At 41.1% G+C, this 23,468-nt stretch overlaps 2 protein-coding genes and 1 long non-coding RNA gene across 4 annotated transcripts in view; 1 reads left to right on the top strand and 2 right to left on the bottom strand.

Moving 5' to 3' along the window:
• Nucleotides 1–122: 122 nt before the first annotated feature.
• On the bottom strand, nucleotides 123–14,526 carry LOC309630910 (cyclin-Y-like protein 1; the record flags this gene model as incomplete). The annotated part of the gene is made up of 5 exons (XM_082396761.1): nucleotides 123–3,089; nucleotides 4,654–4,816; nucleotides 8,092–8,258; nucleotides 12,075–12,190; nucleotides 14,457–14,526. 5 exons carry the CDS (start codon nucleotides 14,524–14,526, stop codon nucleotides 2,973–2,975), a joined length of 633 nt encoding a protein of 210 aa, XP_082252887.1. The 3' UTR covers nucleotides 123–2,972.
• The window catches only part of LOC309631168 (aldehyde oxidase 1), a 111,423-nt gene continuing 101,647 nt past the window's right edge, over nucleotides 13,693–23,468 (bottom strand). For both annotated transcript variants that reach the window (XM_082397281.1, XM_082397285.1), the window contains 4 exons: nucleotides 21,852–21,917; nucleotides 18,611–18,799; nucleotides 17,482–17,649; nucleotides 13,693–16,523 (listed from right to left, as the gene is read on the bottom strand). In XM_082397281.1, coding sequence (XP_082253407.1) covers nucleotides 16,473–16,523; nucleotides 17,482–17,649; nucleotides 18,611–18,799; nucleotides 21,852–21,917 — 474 coding nt within the window. In that variant the 3' untranslated portion in view covers nucleotides 13,693–16,472. The remainder of the gene's footprint in view (nucleotides 16,524–17,481; nucleotides 17,650–18,610; nucleotides 18,800–21,851; nucleotides 21,918–23,468) is intronic.
• Nucleotides 17,659–18,278, top strand: LOC309631281. The gene is made up of 2 exons (XR_014246175.1): nucleotides 17,659–17,745; nucleotides 17,851–18,278. It is a non-coding gene; the product is annotated as an uncharacterized lncRNA (long non-coding RNA).

Here is a 23,468-nt window from a genome sequence, read left to right on the forward strand (position 1 = left end):
TTTGAAAATGCTTTAAGGCCCGACTATCAGAGCTGACTGAAAACATTTGAGTTAGGCAGAGTTGTAATGTTATGTGAATAGTGAGAAGTGTTACAAACACAGTAGCCATATATTTTAATTAAAACAGAGTTTATTAGCTTTTCTTTTAATATAAACATGAGGAAGAAAAACCACATAAGTTGTAGCATTCTTTTCAAAATAAAACTGCAATCAGTACTTGAATTTCCAAGCTCCAAACTCCATAAACAATATTTTTTGAGGTGGTAGATTGTAGTATTTTATATACCATAATTTATCATTTATGTCTCTGTCCCTTAAAAATGATGGAACCTGCAGCACTCAGTATAATGTGAAGCCTTGCTATAAAGAGAGAAAGTACTTCTGGCCCAGAAATGCTTTGTTTGCAGGCAAAATTCCTAGGATTACATTTGAGAAGGTAGGAGGAGAAAGATTTCACATAGTTGAGAACACTTTTTTTTTTTTTTTTTTTAATATTTCAAGTTTAGGTGACATCGTTACCAATCTCCAAAAAGACTGATTACTGGACCTCCCTGCCTTTTAAAGCCTGAGGTAAGGGTTCCTAAGGTTTATGTTTCCTCTTAAATAGAACTTGAAGTGAGACACCTACAGCCAGGTTAACACACAGGATAGAAAAGCTGTTTCGTATCACTTACTCTCCTGTCCCTACTATTAGGGTGCAGTTCCTTTCAATTTATTACATGTGAATTAACACTGTTGTTCATAATTCCTTTACCAAATCTAGAAAAAAGAAACTTAGGTGATCAAGCAGGTAAGCAGCCCAGCCTTGCAAAGGACTATTTTAAAAAGAGGAGGGGAGGTATCCCCTCAAGTCTTAGTGCAATTTTAAGCTTTGATACTTGTAGAAGTAGAAATGCCACAAAGTTACAAAACATCATTTGAAAGTTTAATCGAATTTCTTCTAAACTCATTTAGTTTTGTAAATTTTAAACGTTAAGCGTTTATTGTTTTATTTTTTATTTTTTAAAATTTATGTATTTATTTATTTATGGCTGTGTTGGGTCTTCGTTTCTGTGCGAGGGCTTTCTCTAGTTGTGGCAAGTGGGGGCCACTCTTCATCGCGGTGCGCGGGCCTCTCATTATCGCGGCCTCTCTTGTTGAGGAGCACAGGCTCCAGACGCGCAGGCTCAGTAATTGTGGCTCACGGGCCTTCCCAAGCCAGGGCTCGAACCTGTGTCCCCAACAAGAGAGCCTGCGACAGTGAGAGGCCTGCGCACCGCGATGAAGAGTGGCCCCCGCTTGCCACAACTAGAGAAAGCCCTCACACAGAAACGACCCAACACGCCATTAAATAAATTAATTAATTTAAAAAAATAAAAAATAAAAAAATAAAAGCTTAATGTTTAAAATGTACAAAAGTAAATGAGTTTAGAAGAAATTCGATTAAAGTTTCAAGTGATGTTTTGCCAGTCTAGCATTTATACTTCTGCGACAGTGTTCTGGAGTATCTAAGCACACTATATTAAAGCTTAAAATTGTTGTAAGACTTTTCGGACACCTTCTATTTCATCACCGGCTTGTTAATTACTGGACCACCATGTTGGCTGGAATTATGAAAATATCCTTTAATACAAGTATATAACAAAGAGGAAAATCATCACAAAATCAGAAGCACCATTATAGTTAACAAGAAATGCAGCACGGACCCAATAGAAGGAAATAACCTACTTTCTCTGTTTATGATCGCAAACATGCTAATATGCTAATAAGTACTGCCTGCAAAGAATTTGGATGACATATGTTATTCAGCAGCTTTTTGGTTTAAATTGATTGCCAATAATGACTAGCAGCTTCAATGATATAGTAGGGAGGAAGAACCCTGCAAAACCTAACGATGCTACAACAGTCTGTTCCGAAGTTTGGCTTTATGAGTTGTTAGAGGAGTCCCATGTTTTTTTTTGGTTTTTTTTTGTTTTTTTTTTCTTTCTCTGTTTATGATCGCAAACATGCTAATATGCTAATAAGTACTGCCTGCAAAGAATTTGGATGACATGTGTTATTCAGCAGCTTTTTGGTTTAAATTGATTGCCAATAATGACTAGCAGCTTTAATGATATAGTAGGGAGGAAGAACCCTGCAAAACCTAACGATGCTACAACAGTCTGTTCCGAAGTTTAGCTTTATGAGTTGTTAGGAGTCCCATGTTTTTTTTTTGTTTTTTTTTTCTTTCTCTGTTTATGATCGCAAACATGCTAATATGCTAATAAGTACTGCCTGCAAAGAATTTGGATGACATGTGTTATTCAGCAGCTTTTTGGTTTAAATTGATTGCCAATAATGACTAGCAGCTTCAATGATATAGTAGGGAGGAAGAACCCTGCAAAACCTAACGATGCTACAACAGTCTGTTCCGAAGTTTGGCTTTATGAGTTGTTAGGAGTCCCATGTTTTTTTTTTGTTTTTTTTTTTTGTTTTTTTTTTGTTTTTTCTTTCTTTTTTTTGTTTTTTTGTTTTTTTTTGTTTTTTTCTTTTTTTTTTTTGGAGTCCCATTTTTTGATGGTAATACTGCACTGATTCTAAAGGAATATGCAGCATTATGGGACAGTGAGGCAAGAAAAACATAGAAGTTATATAGTTAGTGTCTTTAAAGTCTAAAAATTTAAGCTATTAATTAAAAAACCTCACATAGTTCACAGCTATCAGGTATCTGTGCGTGGATTGGGAGCAGATATCTGTGCGTGGATTGGGAGCTTTTAGCTTTGGAGTGGTTTTTGTAACTCTGTTTACAATAAAAAGGACAGAAGAGCGTGTTACATTGACGAGGTCCCGTTCTTTCCTATGAGCATAATCTTCGCTTGTCCATGAGTCTCTTGAATTCAATGTCTTTCTTTAAGGTGAAAATACTAACTTTGCTGGTTTCTGAGCAGGAGAGGTGATATTTCTCCAGTTCTTGTTTCGAGGGGTTTATGATGTTACAACCCCTCACTTCTCCCTTAGAAGAGGATGGCATTGGAGCGCCGAATACCAATGAAATGATCAGCGCTGAAAGACCTTCTCATAGCAGCTCTACACATGTCTTTGTATTCGTCGTCACACAATCTGGAAATGGCCTAGGAAAGTCAATCAGGTAGAACATAGGTATAATTAGGGGGAAAAAAAAAATGTTCGGACCTTAAAAAAACAAAAAAAGCATCATTGATAAGCCACACATCTACATTCGTTTAGATAGTTCATAGTTACTGCTACTTTGGATAGCTGATATCTACACTAACTGACAATTCCCTAAGGTAATAACCTTTAAGGGCTATGATTAGATTGCTGGGGCAAGGGGTAACTTGCCGTAATAACTTAGAGTTACTTAATAATTGGGTTCCTAATGATAGGCTCCTAATAGCAATATCATCTGTTACCTACACACGTGATCCTTAAACGTAATGGACATACACTTGGGCAAAATCAGTGTTTACTCAGCTATTCAACTTCTATTCAGTTTTCATTAGTTATTACATACTCTAAGAAAATTTTAATCAGGTAGGTATGTGCTGAAGGTAGGAGAGGTCTAATGACAAGCGCTGAAAGGTGCTATTTCACTTGCACATAAATTATGGTAGAAAAACATCTTATTCTAAAGTACCACCAAGGTACCACAGAAAGTATCAATTTTAAATGTGTTCATTTCAGTTGTGAATTTTGCTGTATACCCACAAAAAAATCATAAGCCATAAGTATTACTTTGTTCCATGTACGTTACCATTTATATTAAAAACTCATGTACTTTCTACATCCAGTATCTGAATCCACATTATACCTTCCAAGTATAGGTCTCTCAGGTTAGCCACGGATGCTTTGTCTAATAAACTCAGGGGACTGAACTGTGATACACATACACACACACACACACACACACACACACACACACACACACACACACACGAACTGCAAGCTGAGTAAAAAACAGTTAAGAGGGAATTCCCTGGTGGCGCAGTGGTTAAGAATCCGCCTGCCAATGCAGGGGACACGGGTTTGAGCCCTGGTCCGGGAAGATCCCACATGCCGAGGAGCAACTAAGCCCGTGCGCCACAACTACTGACCCTGCGCTCTAGAGCCCGTGCTCTGCAACAAGGGCAGCCACTGCAATGAGAAGCCTGCGCACCGCAATGAAGAGCAGCCCCCGCCCGCCGCAGCTACAGAAAGCCCGCGTGCAGCAGCGAAGACCCAATGCAGCCATAAATAAATAAATACATTTCTTTATTTATTAAAAATATCAAGACAGTAGAAATAGTCCAAAACATCAATTATTTAAAAAAAAAAAAGACAGTTAAGAGTGGTATGTAGATTATGTAGGTACATATGATTAGGGATACAATTTTAAGAAATTATTCATGTATGGTTATATGTAAGTGTAGAGGTTCAAATGGAAAACCATTAAGAACAGATTAAATATGATTTAAAGTATTCTGAATTATGGTTACAGAAGAGACAATTTTTTTTTTTATAATGTGGGATCCCTGTATAAACCATAAAAGACACAGGAAATATGATGCCAACGGGTCAATAAGCTCTTCAAACTGTTAACAGCTTTCCATTTTCCTAATCACTGCTTAATATAATTTAGCTACAGATGTGGCTTCGGTGGCTGACAGAAAACCCCAGTTAGTGATTTCACAGCCTTACCTCTAAGTTCTGTGCTCTTTCTTTGCTAAGAGGAGTGAATAGAACATTCAGGTTGTTGTCATGTGCTAAGGAGCGAAGGTCAAAGTAGTATTTGGCATACACACTGACAGGAACATCAATATTAAACTGAAGTAGCTCCAGGAAGTGCCTTTCCATCTCATTCCTGGGGGAGGAGGAGAAGACAAAACCAACACAGGACAATTTTAGTCAACTGGGCTATCTTCAAAAATACCATTCTGAGCTACTAGGATGGCTCTAAATACTGTTTTGAAACAAATAATGGCTACCCAGCTGGATTAATACCCTAATGTTCAAACAAGGTACAGCTATTTGTGGTCCTTTCTGCGTCCCAGCACTTTGAGTCTGGGACAAGGGGGAAGAGGTTATGGCCCTCTTATGCACTCATGCTGCTGACTCAGGGGCTCATTCTTCAGAGTTCCATTAGTGCAGCTGTACGATTCATGCTCCACACTCACTCACAAGGCCCCGCTATAGTGATCAGATGAAAGGAATGATGTATGCTGTTTATTAGCTCTGAAGAACTTGCAGACATTTTCACCGGGCTGATGACACGAAGGGGCTTACTGAAGTAGAGACGAGCCAACAAAAGGAGTGGGCACATCACCACGGCAACAAAATGGATCCATCGAGAGCCACTGCTATTATCTCTGAGGGGGGAAAACTCTTGAGGCAACAAGGATTCATCTCAAGTAAATAAATAAATAAGCTACATTCGATGGGAAAGGGAATCCCCCACCCCCACCCCGTGCATGGGGCTGTGTCAAAGGGCATAATGCAAGTTTCTGTTCACCTTAAAACCTTACTAGGGTGAGTTGTCGTCACCATGACAGGACAGGATGCACTTTTTAAGCTTAGGAAGGCAGTAAGATTATGTCTCAGCTAGACTAAACTCACTTTACGATACGACCTCTGATAGAGCAGTTGTTTCCCCCGGTGTTAGGAGAGCAGCCCAGAATGTTCAGACCTACCGCCCCTTGCCAGGACAGACTGCACACGCCCACAGAGGGCGAATTCAATGAAGTGGGAAAGTAGAGTGCTGGGAGCAGGCTTCTGCTATATGACCACATCCAGCCATTTGCTTGCCAAATGTTTAAGTAAATAAATATAAACTTAGAGTAAATCTTACCACTTTCCACAGCAATCACTTTAGAGAGTTGATTATATAAAAATGATAAATACCCAAACAAACATGCAAGTGGCTTATTTTACAATACATTTGGTTTCCTGGTTTTAAAGTGTTAATATTTTATCCACTGGATAAATCAACAAATGCTCCATGTTCTCCTGTATGGAGAGCAGAGTATGAGCAGAAATGAGGTTTCTCATTTGTTGAACTTTAAACCTAACTGAACCTACTTCCAAAATTCATTTCCTGTTCATACGGCCAGAAGTCTATAGAAATGTAAACCAGATAATGTTTTGATAATCAGCTAATCAGGACTTAATTTACTACAGGAATAAATGCACTTCACTATCCCTTTTATATTTTCTCCACTAATACATTTTAATTGTGTGGAAATACAGTACTTCATAGGATTAACATGTCTATTAATAGAGCTTTAATCACTGAAGAAAAGCATTATGCCTACAGAATATGCATCTTCTGTGTTTTTTGCTGTTTTTAAATGGCTAGGTGGCTGAAGAGCCTACCACTTACAGGCGCAGCAAACTGTCTGAACAGCAGCTGCTCAGTTTAACTTACTCTTTTGAAGGGAAATATATATTTAACAAGACACAGAGATGTTAGAAAGTTTTAAGGAAAAGCTGATAGACAGCAATTTTTCAATTCAGACTCAAAATGAGACCATTACAAATAGTAGTCAACAGCAGAGGGATGAAACAAATGTGTATTAAACACTTTGTTGTAATGCTTTCCAACTCCCAAAGATCCTAAACAAAAGCAGCCTATTATAAACATAACTCCTGGTGATTCTCCGTTCTACACAGAAAAGCGTTGTTTAGAATTAGTTTCTTCATAGCTGGACAGTGCCGCCAATGCTCCTGGGCTCAATGTCTATGAACACCCACACGTTTCCCTGCATGTTCTCGGATGTTGTACCTGGAACCAGAGCCCCAGTCAGCTCAGTTGCAGATTCTGAGAAAATTTCAGCTGCCATCATGGCAGGGATGGTGTTCACGATTACAAATTTTCCTTCCTTCAAGGGACCAGTTTAAAGACTGATGATAGTGTTGGTCAACGTCACTTTAGTTTCTGCAACTTCCAAAAGTACTTCTATTCATTTCAAATTCCTTATCTGCTGTTACACTGTTTGCTAAGATTGCTACCAGCAATATCACCATGACCACCTGGTTTACATGATCACCAAAGTGGGCATTTTCACCAAAAGCCACTTTGACAGCTACTGACAGTCACTGGTCCCTTCTCTTAGTCACAACTTTCCTCGCTTCAGCTGTAAATATGCACTTTGGTAGTTGTGAATTATCTAGAGTAAGGGGCAAAGGTAACAAAAACAAACTCTTGTCCCTGCCTGCCATCTTGATCGGCCTCTGCTGTCCAATATAATCAGGAGGTGTCCTTTCCCATTTTCCTGAATGCCACCCACAAAGACAGGTTCACTGTCAAGCGGGCACTTCGAGAGTCTGCTGGAATTACCTCTCTGGCTCATCCTGCTTCCCACCCTTGGGGCCCTTCACCAGAGCCAGACTGGAAGCCTGGCGTTTCATGCCAATGTGAGCGTGCCATCTGTGAGGAGAACCTGCCTAGTTAACTCAAGGCCCCACAAAGTGCCGCTGTGTTTGCTGAGTGCCCTGGGTGAGGCCCCAGGGATGCTTCCCGGACTACCTGAGAGGTAGGTGTTTCCTAACTCAGCAGACTTTAGGGGAGGAGACAGGAACACAGGGATCTGAAACCTTTATATGTGGCTACCTGTACCTCATAGTTTCTGTAACAACAGAACCTCAGATAAAAAGGAGAAAAAGACCAGCAAAAGCAAATACACAATGTGTGACTCAGGTTGAAATTATAACCTGTCAGTAGTCTAGAGGCCCTAAGACCTTAACAGTGGCCACTTGCTTCAAAGACCAGGCATGTGCCCCTTAAAAATGGACTGGACCTGGTAGACAGCTTTAAGAAAGCTGTCAAGTTACTGACTGTACCATGTTGTTCTGGTAGTGAGCTTGTAAAATGATTGGCAAAAACCACCAGAAAAATAATTTCAATTTATCAAGCAGAATATTACAACAATAACACATCAAGACCTACCAATTAATGAGGGGAAATACAAATTGTTATACTACAGCTAGATAGAAAGAAGTCTGTAATTTGATGTCTATTTCAGCTCTCTGCACAAGGTAACCTTTCTTAAAATGTAACATTTCTTAAAAATGTAAACTTTATGAGAGCAAATGAGGTATTGGAAAATGGTTAGAAAGTTCACGGTAACCTTACAAACTCACATGTCCTCAACTGTAATGTCCTTGAGGATCTGGCAGTCGTCCACATTCCATACAGCCTGATCGTCCCAAAACTTGGAGGCAAGAAGAATGGCTCCCAAAACAATTCTTTTCCAGTTAGTGGGGCAAATGTCGATCTCAGCATAAGTTAAAAGCCTTTCTAAGTAAACCTGCAAAAGTAGAGCACTGATCTTTGATTTTAGTTCAGTTTAAGTGCTGGGATAAGAATTGTTAGGAATGACAGATTTCATCTCTTTTTGACACCCCTTTTATTCCTAGGTTCTACAAAGACTTTGCTCAGCCAAGCCAAGGCCAGAGGCCAGGTCACAGTTGTAAGTCAGATATTTCTGTTAGTCTGATATTTCTACTCTGCCCGTGTGAATTTCCAACCCAATTTTGGTCACAGGAATGAAAGGACATCTCAGCAAAGGGCATTCTAAAGACACGCATTGTATTATTACCTTCCCACTTGTCAAGGGCAGCACATACAGCCCAGTGTCGACTTCAACTGTTCAGTAAATGCTTGAGTGCCTATCACGTGCAATGTTAACTACAAGACTGGTGGTGGTTGCGTGGCGATTTTACATAACGCTTGAGTGTGTAAAATTCTGGTAAGACTGAGCACATCTTTACCTTCTCTTCAGAGTCACCAGTCCTTTTGCGGCATGAACTTGAAGATAAAAACTGGTGGTCAAGAGAGCCTCCCAGTGGCTGCTGCGTGGCACAGCAGGACAGGCAGTACAAAGGGGCTTTACAGCTGTCAAGTATTCCCATATTTTGGTGCCTTTTTCAGGAACACACATGCATACAAAGGGTAGTCCTTTTCATATCCCCAATTTTTCACATCTCCATTATCATTTCATTATTCGTTTCTGTCTTACATAATCTGCAGCTTAGTCAATTCTTTTGGTTTTAAGGTGGGAAGACCTGCCTGTGTCTGTATCCCTGGGGCTCCTCTAAACCTGCCGGTTTGTGAGATGATTTCATGGTTTCTTTTACATGTATCAAATGTCTACCCTACAAAGAACTGGATGGAGTTAACAGCTGAGCAAAGATTAGAGAGGTAAGCTGTGATTTGTTGTTACCTCTGTAGAAGAGTGTATATGCCATTTGACAAAAAGAAAAATGTCCAGTTTTAAAGAGTCTGTTTACTCTCTGAAGGGTTATCAGATTGACAGCTCAGATTCGCCCATGCCCTCCAAACTCTACTGTGTTTTCAAACACGGGTATTGAGATTATATGTTCTTAGTGAAATTCGGCTCCCATTCCCCAAAGAACTCAGCACTCTCTAGTACCCTAAGAACGACTCTCCCCGCAAGGTTCAACTCTCTACTTTATGGGACTAATCAGAGGCACTGAAACGACACTGGCAATCTCTCAACTTCCTCTCACCTTTGTACTGGCAAACTTGGTACACGTGCCGCTATTCATTTACCCCACTTGCCCTCCTGTCTCGGAGGAAGCGAGATTTCTTTCTTTTCACTGAAGCTAACTCTCCTGTGAATGAAGTTGATCCCACCTCACTTCTGCAGAGCACTGTGCCCACAGTTAGTCTCTTTTGGAACAACTTCTCCCTCTCTGTCAGAGGCTTCCTCCAGTGTGAATGCTTCCATGTCCCCAGCCTGTCCCCCACTGCCCCTCGACGGCGTCCTCAGGGCTGAGGCCAGCTCCTCATCTCCCATCCTCTCCTTAACCCACTTCTGTCAGCCTCCTGCTGCTACCACTCTACAGAGACTACTCTTGCCGTGGTCACCGGTGCCTTCACACAAACCACCCAGAGCTCTTCGTCCCAGAGCTCCACTCCCCAGGCCTTCCCTCATAAATGAAAGAGCACTGCCACACGGCCAGTCGCTGAGACCAAACACCTGCACTTGAGTGTATCCTGCTCCAATCTGTCAGAACTTCTTGTTATCCCTACCTTCACTGGTACCCTGACCGCTTTTCTGTCTGTCACTTCTGACTTGTATCGCTGCCACTGCCTAACTTCTCTGCCTCCCAAAAGACTACAGTCTGTTCTCCCCAAAGCAGCCAGGAGAGCCTCTTAAATTAAGAGTACTTTATGCGCCTGCTCCAGATCTGCCAGAGGTTTCCCATCAAACAAATACCTTCTTCCCGTGGCCTGCAAGTTACGAGGCCCTGTGCGGTACGGCCTTGTCCTTCCGTGACCTCATCACCTATGCTCTTTCCCTCATTCCCCGCTCGGATCACAATGGCCACCTTGCTTTTCCTTGAACACACAGAACAAGTTCCTGTCTCAGAGCCTTGCACTTGTCCCCTCTGCCCGTAATGCCAGCGTACCTGATCTTCCTCAGTTCAGCCAGGTCCTGGGTTCAAACATTACCTCTTTAAAGAGGCTCTTCCTGAGCTTTCTAGTAAGCCCCTCTAATCACTTTATCCCTTTACCTTGCTTTCTCTTCATGGTTTTTACCACTACTTGAAATAGTCATCTTTTAAAAAACACTCATTAAAAAAAAACACTTATACTTTGCTATACACCTGAAACTAACACAACACTGTAAATCAACTGTACTCCGATAAAAAAAAAAAAAAAAATTTACGTCTTCCACACTTGCTCCATAAAGGCAAGAACTTTATTTATCCAACTTGTTCTCTCCTCCACCCCCCACATGTAGAAAAGTGACACAGAGTAGGTATTCAGTGACATGGTATTTATGACATGAGCAACTTCTTGGTAGCATTTAGCGTTTGGACCATACTCTCCTTCTTGAACCTCTCCTGGTGTCTCTTAGGGTTCTCTGCTGGGTTTCCTACCACTGTAGCCACTCCTCTGGGGGTCTGTCCCTTAAGTGCTGACAGTCCCTACAGATCTATCTTCTAACCACTTTTTATTTTACATACTTTCTCTGCATTTGAACAGCTACACTTAATTCCCTCCCTCTAGCTCAGATTCATGCTCCAATCCCATATATTCAAATGATTACTAGACACTGCCATTCTGCTGTCTCGCAGGTACATCAAGCTTAACTTGTCTACAAAGAAATGCCCCTCTTCCAACCCAAATACTCTCCTTCCTGCATTTCCTAGCTCTCCGTATGCAAGCACCATTCCTGCCTCTCTCAAGCATGTGCTAAGCACTCCAAGTGGCCTGTAGCTCCAAGAAAAGGCCTGTGTCTGATCCAGTACCCGCTGAGGGGTCTCTTTTCAAAAGGACAAGCCTCCTGTCCTCAATTCTGCCTTGACAGGCGCCGGCAGTGAGGGGCCTAAGTATTCCTTCCCCGCAGACCACGCAGCTGACTTTCCCCCCTACAGGTTTGCTATAGGGAGGAGTAAAACAATCCCAGCTACCTCTCACTTGAATATGATTTATTATTCAAATGATAAAATCTTACCATAGGAATTAGGAATGGATGACAAAAAGGTCTTTACACAGCTGTAGCTTACTTAGCAGGCTAACTAGAGTGAAGCCTTCTGAAGTCCTACTGGCACCCTAGTCCTGGGCAACTTCACATGCAGGCAATAAGAGGACAGCAGGGATGGTTAACACCATTATCCATTATCCAAGGAACAGAGAACTGAGGGCAGTAGTTCTCAATCAGGACACACATCAGAACTGCCTAGGCAGTACAGTCTGGGACTCAGCTTCAAACTACCCGGCACCTGTTTCTGCCTGTGGACCAGAGCGTTCAGTTATTGCCCCGCCCTACCACCACAACATGCGTCGTCTGTGTGTGCGTGTGTGCACTGTGCGTGCATGTGTCCCCTCAGGTGTGGAAGGAGAAACCAGAAATCTCTCCTGCTGCCTTTAATAGCAATTGTTTTGTGATGAGAAAAGCAATGGCAACATTTTAAATCATAATGATTATTAAAGCTCAAATGTGCATACTTTACTTTCTTTTGATAGGTTTCTCTTAATAAAGTTCTAATGATCATTTCAGGAACCTACTTTCATTGGGAAAAACAGGACCATACCATGTGTACAAGACAGAAATTTCTACAGATGCTTTATGAAAGAAAAAATATCTTACCAAAGTTACAACTGCACATTCAGCAGTGAGCTGTGCGGCACTACAAAGAGTATGAACAAATCTGTAAATGAATTTGTGTTCAGGATCATGCTCGAAGTATTCCTCTGGAATCTTTTCTCACTGAAAGGAGAAAAAATGCAATTTAAGTATCCATGGAGGAAAAATACTTAAAAGTACCCTTAAGATAGCAGTCTTCACACTTGGGCCCACGTGCCCCTTAAAATAATTTTGGTTGGGTGACATGTCTTGTAGTCTTTTAAATATAAACAATGGGATCCTAAAATACCACAGTGATCCAGTACTCACCACCATTCATTAAAGAAAAATACAGGCACAACCGCAGAAAATTTATGTATTTCCACGTTCCTCCCCACAGAATTCTAACCAAATGTAAACTATTGGGTTGGCCAAAAAGTTCATTTGGTTTTAAGTAAAAATAAAAGACACAGTTTTCATTTTCACCAAGCATTTTATTGAACAATATATTCACTAACCAAACAAACTTTTTGGCCAACCCAATATTTTTAGGCCCAAAAGTCTTGCTGATCACCATATGTCATACTTTTCTGTAATCAACTTTGAAAACACATTTCCAGTGTCCTGTAACCATAAGGCTCTAAGGATGTGCTGTCCTGTACAGCAGTCGCCAGCCACGTGTGGCTACAGAGCACCCGAAGAAGTGAATTTTAAAACTTTGTCATTTTAATTCGTTTAAAATTTAAACAGTTTTCTAATTTTCTTCTTAGAGGCCTTATCATATTAGGTTTATTTACAAATATTTATATTGTTTGATGCTATGGAAAATCATCCTTTAAAAAGATACATTTTCTGTTACTTGGGTATGTTTACTTACCTGCTCACTATTCATACAAAGTGCAACTCGGTTCATATCCATCAACCCCTTATACAACACGCCTTCGGGAAAATGACTAGACACAACATGGCGTGGGGAAGAAGACTTAAAGGAAGATGACTTTGACTTCGAGCTGGAGGAAGTAATTTTCTTCTAGTAATTAATTTCAAAGCAAATCAGCATGAAATAAACAACTGTATAAGAGAAAAATACCACTTCAATAAAACTGACACTTACTGTGAGTGGATGTAATCTCTCATCAAAAATATCCAAGGATCGGGCTTCCCTGGTGGCGCAGTGGTTGAGAATCTGCCTGCCAATGCAGGGGACACGGGTTCGAGCCCTGGTCTGGGAGGATCCCACATGCCGCGGAGCAACTGGGCCCGTGAGCCACAACTACTGAGCCTGAGCATCTGGAGCCTCTGCTCCGCAACAAGAGAGGCCGCGATAGTGAGAGGCCCACGCACCGCGATGAAGAGTGGCTCACACTCGCCGCAACTGGAGAAAGCCCTCGCACAGAAACGAAGACCCAACACAGCCAAAAATAAACATAATAAATAAATAATAAATAAAAATTAAAAAAAAAATATCCAAGGATCTATCTGCATCTTTATAAAATAAGAATGTGCATTTAAAAAATTAATTCAGGAGTTACTACCTTAGTAAAATATCTGCTAGGAGTAGAGAGAGGGGTAGAGGAAGCTTAACCTTCAACAAAGCAAACAGTTTTATAAATTCTTCTCCTGGATTCCACCCTTAGAAAGGTTTCCTGACCTCTTTTTACTCAGCACATCAAGTTCCGTGAAATCTTTTCTACAACAACCAGCCAGAGTTGCCTCTATAAGCACTGACCCTCCCTAACAGGCAATGCTAGTAAACCAATATATTTTCACTCCTCTAACCTCACACTGGAATATGCAAGAACATTTTATAAAGCAGTGGTGGTGGGCAATAAATTCTTCTCACTTCAATCAATGTGAATATGAGATTCATGGTTTTTTCCCGTTTTTTTCTCTTTAGTTCTTTATATTCTTATTGTGTATTTCTTCTTGTCTCTTTTAAATAGTTTGAGTTAAAAATGTAATTGTCTTTTTATTTTAAAAGAAACCAGGCTTTTTAATTTAAAATTTCACCACACTAATACACTGCGCTCATTTGAACAGCGGTTCTCTAAATGTGGTCTGCAGGCCTTTGGGTTTCTCCCCTATCCCCTCCTTCAGGAGGCCCAAGAGGTCAAAACTGCTTTTATAAGAATACTAAGACACTACCTGCCCTTCACATTGTGTGACATTTGCTATGGATGTATAAAAGCAAAAGTGGGTAAAACTGCTGGTTTCTGAGCATGAATCAAGGCAGTGGTACCAAACTGAATTAGAAGTCATTCAATTATTCACTGCCATTTGCAGTTAAAAATCTGCTTTCAGAACATCCTTGATGAAAGAGTAAAAATTAATAGTGTTCTTAAACCTTGGTCCTTCTTTTTAATATTCTGAATAAGTGGAAAGTATGCATTAAGCACTTTTACATACCGAAATATGGCTGTGTTAAGGAAAAGCACTTGTGACTTGGCGGTAAGTCATTTTTTTCATAGAACACCATCTTTATTTGAAACACTTTTTTCATTGAACACCATCGTTATTTGAATGTACAACTGACACAGTCATTCTTTCAAAAATGAACAAAGTGAGCCTGTCACTTCAAGGAAAATAACTCTGGAGTTATTTGTTGCCAATGATAAAATTCAAGCCATCAAGCTGAAAATATCAGGATTTTTGGAAAACTTCTACCTTCTATTGTGAACTTGACAACTTCTCAACACTTAAAAGACTTTTCTGGTAAGACTGGTGGTGGTACTAACAAAAGTGAGTTTTTGACACTGTCTAAAGAAATGTGAACCAATACTTTCCAAATGACCAATGTATAATATTATAAAGTCAGGTACAGGTAAAAAGATCTACTCAGTATGCATGACAGATCAATGGGTATTAATTTAACATAGTATTTATTACAAGTTCATTGATATGATTTAGAATTCCATTTTAACTAATTTCAGAAACTAGCACATGCAGACTTTTGGTACAGTATCAAAGAATATACCAAATTATCTGAAGGCTTTAAAAATACATCTTTTTCCAACTATATATCTGCAAGCGGCTGGATCTTCTTCATATTGTTTCTTCAAAACAAATGACTGAAGACAGAATAGATATGAGAATCAGCTGTCTTCTATTAAGGAGATATTTTTCTCTCAATATTTTTTGTTGTGGAAAATAGTTATTTTTCATTAAAAAAAAAATGACTTATGTTAAACACTGGGGTTCCCAATCAGGGGTGATTTCGTCCCCCAGGGGACTTCTGGCCATGGCTGGAGACAGTTTTGGTTGTCGTAATGTGGAGGGAAGAAGGTGCTACTGGCATCTAGTGAGTAGAGGCCAAGGGTGCTGCTATATATCCTATAACACACAGGACGACACCCCACAACAAAGCATTATCTAGCTCAAAATTTCAATAGTGCTAAGGCAAACCCTGTTTTAACATACAATGGATTTAATTTTTTAAATTCTCAATTTCAATTTCTAATACAGTAAATTATCAATATAACCCATATAAACAAATACTCTTTGGGATGCTCAGTAACCTAAGAATTAAGGGTCCTAAGATAAAAATAAATGATTCACTTCTATATTGTAATAAAAGCACTCTAATAATAAAAGCTTATGCCAGTAACACCTAATATATTACCACATAAAGAACAGGTGAGCTCTTTAAAACCTATCTTGTTATTCCAGCTAATTAATTTACAAGGTATCAAGTTTAGTGTTAGGTAGTTAGGTAATAACTATAGATGTTACTGGCATAAGCTTTTTATTGTTGAGTTGTAAGAGTTTTAAAATATATTCTGCACACTAGATCTTTATCATACATATGATTTGCAAATATTTTCAATATTTTCTCCTTTTCTGTGGTTTGTCTTTTCAATTTCTCATAGTCTCTTTTGAAGCCCAAAAGTTTCTAGTTTTGATTAAGTTCAATTTATCTGGTTTTTTCCTTTGGTCCTACAGACTCTTCAGACATAGCGCCTAGATCCATTCTGACAAGAAAAAGAGGGTGATAGCAGATGGGGACAAATGAGAAAATGACAACTTTACAGTTCATACTAATAAAATTATTTAGAAAATTGCCTTTCACTAGACAGTATAATTTCTGTTGGTGGATACAAGCCAACTATGAATCACATACAAACCATCATCTTCCATTCCATTCAGCTGGATGGATTTAAGGGACAGAATAATAAAGAATACCATTCTAGAGGAAACCAGTTAGCATTTATGCCATTTAAAATATGATTTCTAAATTGCTTAAGCATATCTACCAAATTCCAAATGGAACATTTAAAATCAGCATCCTATAAAAGCAATACTCTGTGAAATGATTTCTGAACTATGAAAATTTGTCTTTCAGACCCATCATCCTAGAGCATTGAGACTGGATAGATTGCTTTGTTGGAAGAGCCACCCCATCTTCGCCAGAGGTTTGTATTTGATTCATATGGGTACACTCCAAGGAACATAGGATCCAGGTTCATCTCTTGGAATCTGGAATAAAAGGACAAGTTTGGATGTTTGCAACTTGGAAAATGTTTGTGACGTGTGACAAATAGCAGACTATAAAATAGGATAAAAACCACCCAGAGGGTGACCAGGACAATGAGAGGTCTGGCCACGACAGTATGAGAAACGTGGAGGAATCCAGGAGAAGACCAAGGGTCGGGCGGGGCAGGACAGCTATGAGAGTCATCTCATGCTTGAAGAGGGACAAAGGAAAGGTGGAATCAGCCTCTGTGCTTCTCCAGAGTGAAGCGGCGATTCGTGGGGTTTAGGAAGAGCTATAAGGGGTAACGTGAAGAGCCATCATGAGAGGAGGTATAGGAGGGGGCTCTCCCCTCAGTATAAGAAGTAACTTGTTTACAGTCAGAGGGGTCACTGTGAATGGCGTGACCTCCTCCCACAATGAAAAATCCCACTGGAAACGCCCAAGGAGAGCTGAGTCGTTTGCTCAGCCGGAGGTGGGGCGTGGCGGGAGGGGGCGTGGTCTGCAGGAGGGATTCCTGCTGCTGGGGGTTGGGAAAGGGCCTGTCCTACTTTGAGGTTCAGATCAGGAATGGCACATACTCCCAGTGGTTTGGAAGGAAGTTTAGTTTGTCCTCTAAACTTCCTTCCGAGGAAGTTAGATTGTGGAGGTGGCCCAGATTCTTGGCCTGGGATTCTTGGGTTCAGGGCACAGTTCCTGAACTTTATCCCTGACTAATGTGTCCTGGGAAGGGAACAAAACTAAGGAGGAATATGCAATTGCTGAATGAAGAAATGAAGAATGAACCTTTCTTTTTTAGTGGTGTAGAACTGAGCCCCACTGCAGGCAGGCTGCTCTCCTGCTCAAATGTCTTCAGGATTCCTGTCATCTTTTCTTCCGTGGAAAACCACCATGGTGGGTCAATGAAACTTAACCACAAGGACAGGGGAAAAAAAAATTCAGACTTGTATGAGCAGAACCTACCATTTTTGTGAACTTGTCTTCACAGGCCATTCTAATCTTCTCTGGGGTCAGTGGACTATTGAGCTTCAAAGGTCCAAACAGTCCTCTCTCCTGTCGTGCTGCACTTACCGCGTCCTGGATGGCGAAAAACACCGAACACCCCAGGAATACCCCAGACTCTCCCAGACCCTGGAAGGGAAACAAGTCAACTAGATTATGACTCTCTCTTTCTCTCTCTGTATATATATACATATGTATGTGTATTATGTATATGTGCATCTATAGGTACATATGTGCATGTACGGGTACATAAAATATTAAATATTACATGTACAACTTTTTCCTTTAAAAAGCTAAGTCACTATTTTAACCCAGTATTCCCATTCTTAGGATTCCAGCCTAAGGAAATGATCCCAAATGGAGAAAGCAGATATAGTCATGAAGATGATTGCTGGCACGAAGATGAAAAATCAGACAACCTGATGGTAATAGTAGTTTGTGGGGCTTCCCTGGTGGCGCAGTGGTTGAGAATCTGCCTGCCAATGCAGGGGACACGGGTTCGAGCCCTGGTCTGGGAAGATCCCACACGCCACGGAGCAACTGGGCCCGTGAGCCACAATTACTGAGCCTGCGCGTCTGGAGCCTGTGCTCCACAATAAGAGAGGCCGCGATGGTGAGAGGCCCGCGCACCGCGATGAAGAGTGGTCCCCACTTGCCGCAACTAGAGAAAGCCCTCGCACAGAAACGAAGACTCAACACAGTCATAAATAAATAAATAAATAAATAAAAGACCGCGAATTTCTTTAAAAAAAAAAAAATAGTAGTTTGTGTTGGTCTCCACGATTTGGAGTATTTTTTTAAAATTGTATAATGTTGTTAAATTACTTTAAAATTAAAATGTTTTGGGAATTCCCTGGTGGTCCAGTGTTTAGTACTCCGTGTTCCACTGCGGGGGGCACAGGTTCAATCACTGGTTGGGGAACTGAGATCCTGTAAGCCACATGGTCGCCAAAAAAAAAAAAATGTTTAACAGGGCTTTTTTCCCCTACAATACTGTCAAAACCCCCAAACAACCAAGAGATGAATGTAGCCCCTCCCTCCTGGCACAGATATCACGTAAACATGCATTTATTCATAGAGCACAGCTTACCTTAGACGAATACAGGGTATTTGAGTTTTGAGACGGAGGCAACAAAGAAACGTGCAACTCCGTGGGGATGTCACAGATGGCAGGGATCTTATATTGGTTTGGGCCCCGAGTGTACAGGACCCCCTGAGGAGAATAATTCAGTTCCTCTATTGTATAAAGTCCCATGCCTTGAATAAATGCACCTTCAATCTGAGGCAAAAAAAAAAAAAAAAATTCCATATATGAGAAAAGACAGTCAACAGTAACATTTCACCTTCTTGCTGGTAGTCTGAATTTTAAAAATGCAGTTGGATTTACAAGCAGCTTATGCAGCTCAGTAACAAAAAAACAAACAACCCAATCCAAAAATGGGCAGAAACTATATGACATAAATCACAGCAAGATCCTTTTTGACCCAGCTCCTAGAGAAATGGAAATAAAAACACAAATAAACAAATGGGACCTAATGAAACTTAAAAGCTTTTGCACAGCAAAGGAAACCATAAACAAGACCAAAAGACAACCCTCAGAATGGGAGAAAATATTTGCAAATGAAGCAACTGACAAAGGATTAATCTCCAAGATTTACAAGCAGCTCATGCAGCTCAATAACAAAAAAACAAACAACCCAATCCAAAAATGGGCAGAAGACCTAAATAGACATTTCTCCAAAGAAGATATACAGATGGCCAACAGACACATGAAAGAATGCTCAACGTCATTAATCATTAGAGAAATGCAAATCAAAACTACAATGAGGTATCATCTCACACCGGTCAGAATGGCCATCATCAAAAAATCTAGAAACAATAAATGCTGGAGAGGGTGTGGAGAAAAGGGAACCCTCTTGCACTGTTGGTGGGAATGTAAATTGATACAGCCACTATGGACAACAGTATGGAGGTTCCTTAAAAAACTAAAAATAGAACTACCATACGACCCAGCAATCCCACTACTGGGCATATACCCTGAGAAAACCATAATTCAAAAAGAGTCATGTACCAAAATGTTCATTGCAGCTCTATTTACAATAGCCAGGACATGGAAGCAACCTAAGTGTCCATCATCGGATGAATGGATAAAGAAGATGTGGCACATATATACAATGGAATATTACTCAGCCATAAAAAGAAATGAAATGGAGTTATTTGTAGTGAGGTGGATGGAGTTAGAGTCTGTCATACAGAGTGAAGTAAGTCAGAAAGAGAAAAACAAATACAGTATGCTAACACATATATACGGAAGCTAAGAAAAAAAAAAAAAAGGTCATGAAGAACCTAGTGGCAAGAGGGGAATAAAGACACAGACCTACTAGAGAATGGACTTGAGGATATGGGGAGGGGGAAGGGTAAGATGTGACAAAGAGAGAGAGTGGCATGGACATATATACACTACCAAACGTAAAATAGATAGCTAGTGGGAAGCAGCCGCATAGCACAGGGAGATCAGCTCTGTGCTTTGTGACCACCTAGAGGTGTGGGATAGGGAGGGCGGGAGGGAGGGAGATGCAAGAGGGAAGAGATATGGGAACATATGTATATGTATAACTGATTCACTTTGTTATGAAGCAGAAACTAACACACCATTGTAAAGCAATTATACTCCAATAAAGATGTTAAAAAAAAATGCAGTTGAAGGGGGTTTTCAGCATGTCTTGGAGTATGTCTCCAAATGTTTACTTACAAGTTCACCTCGAAGCATGTCTGAACATCTTAGCGCTAAGTTCACTCAAAGGACTTGCATTCGAATCTCAGCCTGGCATTAAAATTGCAGCTCTGGAAGAACCCTCAGAGAGCCCGTAGCCCAAATGACCTGACTTCTTCTGCCTACAGGGCAGATGAAACGCTCTCTGCCTGGTTGGCCACAGACCCCAGCACCCCAGGAAAGGCTCTCGGGGCTCCGGAACCTTAGCAGCTCATGCCACTCCTCACTCACGAGCCTGCTGGCCTCACACCTCTGGACTCAGTTTCCTCGCCTGTAACAGGAAGAGTTTGAACCGTGTGCTTGCTTAGCTTCCTTTACAGCTTTAAAATGCTCCGGTTCTTAGATGTCAGCACGTGGACAAAATTACCTTTCCACACAGACTTCTGATTTCTGAGTCTCTTCTTCCTTTCTTTCCTTCCTGTGGCCATATTTTCTCCACCCATCTCCATCCTCACTTCTATCTATTAGCAGAGATGTTCTTCTCTACCACGATGTTAGAGGAAGCTTCCTAACACTCCAGACTGCTCCCCGGGCCAAGTCCCCTCCACCCGCTAAGTGAGGTGCCTGTCTTTGGAGGCTTCCACCAACCCGGCCCTCTTTTGCTCCCTACCTCCAGCCTCACGTCCTGCTCCTGGGACATAGGTGAGCGCGGCCACCAGCCTCTCCTCACTGCCAACCATGAACACAAGGTGTGCAGGATCTTAGCTCTTTCTTTAGGTTGATTTCCTCCACTCTCCTCCCACCCGGAACACCTCTTCCTGCTCATTCTTTGACTACCTGGTCCACACCACTTCCTCCCGGAAGCCTGCTTTGACTTCTCCAACCCATACATTCTTCCCATTCTCCAGTCAATGTCCTAATTGGAGAGTCCCTAAGACTATACGCTCCATTGCGAGTAGGGAGCCGAATGGCCCACTGGGGCTGAGGCGGGTAAAGAAAGTGAGTGAAGCTTCCAGAGAGCATGTGACTCTCTAAAGAAGCAGCCAATCAACTTTTCCTCGTGGAAACGGAGCTCCGGTGTTGGCAAATTTTCTGTGTTTCCAAGAGATGCTAGCCATTTGAAAATTCATGTAAAACAGCTTGTGATTTTTCAATCTTGTTAATTATTTCAAATTTAAATTTTAAAATGTCTGTGGGCAAAATAAGCTACCCATCAACAGTTGCTGCTGTAACTATTTGACGTTTGCTATCTCAACCCAACATTAAACTCCCTGAAGCCAGAGCCCATCATCTCCCCAAGATTCAGCACTAAGCACTGCATTCTACTTCCAGCCCACAGGTATGGGGCTCACTTTTCACCTCTAGGCTTAGTCCTGCTCATTCAAGCTCCCCAGTCACAGACTGTATGTTTTTTCAAAAGCTACCTGAAACACCTTTGTTCCCTTCCCTTTTTTAAGCACTAAGAGATTTGAGTTCCGTGGCTGTCCTGAACAAAAGATTCTGAATAAAGGGATAGAATAAGAAGATGGTGAATAAGCCAGCGGGATGTGTTCCTGGCAGATCCCCCAGAAGTTCTGACTTTTACAAATAGGGAGTCAGGAAAGTCAGTTCCACATACCTGGCCTATGTCAAGGGCCGGATTTATACTGCAGCCAACATCCATGACAATGTCTGTTCTGATGTTCTAGTAATTAAAAAAAAGTAAAAACGTTTAGTTTAATGAATACAACTTGGGGAGACAACGTCGAGAAGCAGTTCCTGTCAGGATGGCATTGAAAAGAACCTATCTTTGGGCCACATTATATTTCAGGAGAAAGAAGCAACAAAGTTTATTATGTATAACTTTCAAAGTTATATAAATACTCAACCAGCTTAATCAGTGATTTATTTTTCTTGGAAACAATAGGAGAGAAAAATATTTACTTGACTTTGATTCCAGCTGAGTGATGTAACATATTCAGTTTAATCCACTACAACAAATAGACCATATGCCACAGAAAACAGGAAATGTCTCTGGCCCTCTTGATCCTTGTTGCAAAACTTTGTGGCTACCACACAAGCCCACATTCAGAGTCCAACTGGCTGGGTGATAGTTACTGAATCAAGAACTCAGGGTACATCAGCAAAAAATCTGTTATCTGCTATTTTACATTTTTCATTTTTAGAGCAGAGCAGAGATTAAATCTAACGTTACAACTTTGGTGACCAAAAGTTCTCTGATAACCTACAAATGAGGAGAACGACAGCAGGCCCAGCCAGGCTGGTGGTGACACCTTTGCTCCCCTGCAGGTCTGTACCTTCTTTTATGTGACATATGGTCTTTGTCATGACAGATTCTACTTATAATTATTAATGGAACAAAGGAAACCCAAGAATTTCCTTATTTGATCTGGGACTTTCATCTAGCATTTTTCTTAAGTAAATTAGATAGTGATCTAGAATGTTTAACTATAACAAAACTTCAGGCACCCACCCCTCTTATTTAAAGACACAGTGAAATGTAAATTTCTCTTCCACACCAGTTAGCAAGGCTGGTGGCCTCTTCTAGGAGACCAGTGGCCTCAAATGGAGGTGAGCAGGGGTGCTCTCAATTCTGCAGTGTTAGTGAAGCTTTTGCTTTCAAGGCTGTGGACTTACTGCTGTCTGCACTGTCATTTGATAGCGCTGTTTTAGGCTGTGGCAACCAGACTCCACGATGGCCCTCGATGACCCCCACCTCCCCGTATTCACGTCCTCATGCAGCCCGCTCCCACACTCTACCAGGGGTGGTTTGTGTGATCAGTAGGATATGGCAGAAGTAATAGTTCATCACTCCGAGATTAGGTTGACTGTGGCTTCTGTCTTGGGTTCTATCTTAATCACACATACTCTCTCTCTCTCCTCTTCCTTTGGACCAATCCCTCATGGGGAACCAGCTTTCACATCCTGAGGACACTGAAACATCCTATGGAGAGGTCCATGTGGTGAGGAATGGAGACCTCTGGCCAACAGCCAGTGAGAAACTGAAGCTTCCTGCCAACAACCACGCAATGCAGCTTGGAATCGGATTCTCCAGCTGCCATTGAGCCTTGAGATGACTGCAACCCTGGCCGACAGCTTGGCGGTAACCTCATGAGGAAACACAAGCCAGAATCACCCCAATAAGCCACTCCCAGGTTCCTGACCCTTAGAAATGGTATCAGCTAATAAATGTCTGTTAAAGCAATTCCATCAATATGAAGAGAATTTCTGAAAA

The sequence above is a fragment of the Balaenoptera borealis genome (genome assembly GCF_965194805.1).
Source record: "Balaenoptera borealis genome assembly, chromosome: 6".
NCBI lineage: Eukaryota > Metazoa > Chordata > Mammalia > Artiodactyla > Balaenopteridae > Balaenoptera > Balaenoptera borealis.